Source organism: Priapulus caudatus, unplaced genomic scaffold (assembly GCF_000485595.1).
Source record: "Priapulus caudatus unplaced genomic scaffold, Priapulus_caudatus-5.0.1 Scaffold926, whole genome shotgun sequence".
NCBI lineage: Eukaryota > Metazoa > Priapulida > Priapulimorpha > Priapulimorphida > Priapulidae > Priapulus > Priapulus caudatus.
This window is the reverse complement of record NW_014577987.1, coordinates 6825-9324: the sequence shown is the minus strand read 5'-3', so window position 1 is coordinate 9324 and position 2500 is coordinate 6825. Positions and strand designations below refer to the sequence as shown.

The window sequence follows — 2500 nt, the reverse complement described above, 5'->3', positions numbered from 1 at the left end:
TGTTTTACCGTGTCGTGGGTCGCTGCGTGCGCTGCCGCTTTCTTCGCTGTTCTCATGATTGCCATCACTGCCTGCATGTGCCTGTGCGCCCGCTGGCGGCGTCTGGAGAAACTACAAGATCATCAGGTATGCTGCGAAATGCCAAACTTTACAACGATCGATGGCGCTCTCGCTCTGGCTCAATTCACGTATCCTGAGTTGTACGAAGAGGGCGCTGCATGCAGTTTGGCAAAATGCGCACCTCGTGTTGCTATAGTAGATGCTAGAAGAAGTACACGTGTAGGACACACAGTAGGAGTTCTACACGTGCGGAGCTTATAGATACTGAATTCTAGGGCCGCAATGAGAGTTATCGCAACGACAATCTCCCACAATAATTATATCATAGATATTTATTTACAACTAAATAAACCATGAATGTTTAATCGATCGCCTAAATCATAAATAGCTATATATTCTGGGATTAATATGTATTACTTAATAAATAACTTAATTTATAACTTAACGTTTACTTGTTTTGCTGCAGAAATCTTCGCTCGAGTCGCTGTCCAGTCCCCTCGCCACCATTCACGGTCTCATGAACGTCTGCCACATCCCGCGCCCCTCTCTCATCAATCACCCAGCGCCATCTATCGACAAGGAAGGGGAAACCAACGAGGTCGCGCCACAGACGCTCACAGATCGCTTGTGAAGAGCGACCTTCTAGTTTAGACGCCCAATGTAGACTGTCCCCCGTCGTCCTACGCGTGTGAGGATGTGCATTGCGGACCCCGGCAAGAAAAGGAGCCATCTTACGTATATACCGTCTTAAATTAGTTTTGATGGCGTTTCCAGATGGCTCTATCGAGCTACTGCAGTCTTCATAGAGGCTCTGCATGTATAGGGATCTCATCTCATAGATCTTATAAAGATCTCTATAAAGGGACTCTAACCGCAGCTCGTGTGAATTGTGTATACGGAATTTGGTGATTTCCGAGCTGCTTGGATCTACTGGCTACTACTTATTTAAAAATTATAATGTCAAATAACGCGGCATGTACATATAGCTTAAACTGTTCTCTCTAAATGCGATCGCATCACCTCGTAGACGTGGTAGACAGTTGTAAGCTGTCCATGGCATTTACAAACACTGAGCAATTATTTTATATATGCAGTGGGCGTACTGATGACGGCTTTTGCGCGTGCCTTGTGTTGTTGTTGTTGTTGACTAATTGTTATTAACTTAAGTAGTTATAATTGTTACTAACTAATATCATTAAATAGTTATTAGCCGTTATTATAGCTGATATTATAAATAACGTTACCCTGTGTGCGTGCGTGCGTGCGTTTGTCGTGTTGTCAAACAGCGCACGCTCTGGCCCCGGCATTCCAGGGTCGTGTGATTCCGTGACTATTGCCGTGTATGTTGATGGAAAATCTGAAAGGTAAAATCATGTTAATGTTTGGCCTGTTCGTGTCTAATCCCACTCTACGAGTATGTACACAGGTCTTTTTATACGACACGACCGCCACGTGTGTGTGCGTGCGTGTGCGTGTGTGCGTGTGTGCGCGTGTGTGTGTGCGCGCGCGCGCGTGTGTGTGTGTGTGTGTGCGAGCGCGTGTGTGCGCGCGTGTGTGTGAGCGCGCGTGAGAAAGGGTAACGCGTACCAAGGTCATGATGAGAGAGAGAGTAAGGGTAATTTTCTCCTACTAGAGTAGACAGTGTGTTTGGATGATCGCAAGGCGCTTTCGTCTGCCTGCGCGTTGTTCTCGTCGTCATAGCGACGTTGCTTTATTAAAGACATCAATAGTCCATAATAGAACATTTCTATTATTGACTATTGAAATTTGAAGACATGCATCGCGGTGGGACAGCGGTACTAGCTACCGGAAATACCGTCACGACGGCTGCCCTGCTGTAGCTGGATGCATGCACGTGTACCTGATTTACCTGATAAACCATGGTAACTGTTTGCGAGTGTGATGTGTGGTTGCTGTGTGTTCTTGTCCAGTGATTTTCATAAGCCCCATTGCCCTACTGCGGGGTTTAACATTTCATACACCCTACTGCGGGTTTTACAGCACCCAATTGCACGGATAGGTAGCCAAAAGCAATGATAAATGCTGTATACACAAAGCAATATATAGAGGGTTACTTTTCAACAAGAGCATGTGATATGAAAGGTGGCAAGGGTTGCAGGGTTCTTAACTCGTTGACTACGCTGTACACATTCGAGCTGTTAAAAGGGAGAGGGTACAGATGTAGGCAAACACACATGTGAATGGCTGTAGAGCAACTGTGAGGTTGTACATGAGATTTGAACCCGGAATAAGCAAGCAGTGAAAATAATGAATGCTAATACCTGTCGATAATTTCGCAATCACCAAGGAATATCTGTGATATAATTTTACGTGTGCATGTCGAGATTGCCGTCCACCCACCTCACTCTATCTCTCTCTATCTCGCTATATATATATATATCGCTATCTCTCTCCCTCTCTGTCACTATCTTTTATCCCT

The 2500-nt window shown here is 45.3% G+C and overlaps 1 protein-coding gene across 1 annotated transcript in view; it reads left to right on the top strand.

The window, feature by feature from the left end:
• Positions 1-1573, top strand: part of LOC106814450 — a 2743-nt gene extending 1170 nt beyond the window's left edge. The window contains exons 3-4 of the mRNA XM_014818768.1: positions 1-126; positions 527-1573. The exon at positions 1-126 is cut by the window's left edge and continues 38 nt beyond it. Of these exons, the coding sequence (XP_014674254.1) occupies positions 1-126; positions 527-691 (291 nt within the window). The 3' untranslated portion in view covers positions 692-1573. The remainder of the gene's footprint in view (positions 127-526) is intronic.
• The last annotated feature ends 927 nt before the right edge of the window (positions 1574-2500 follow it).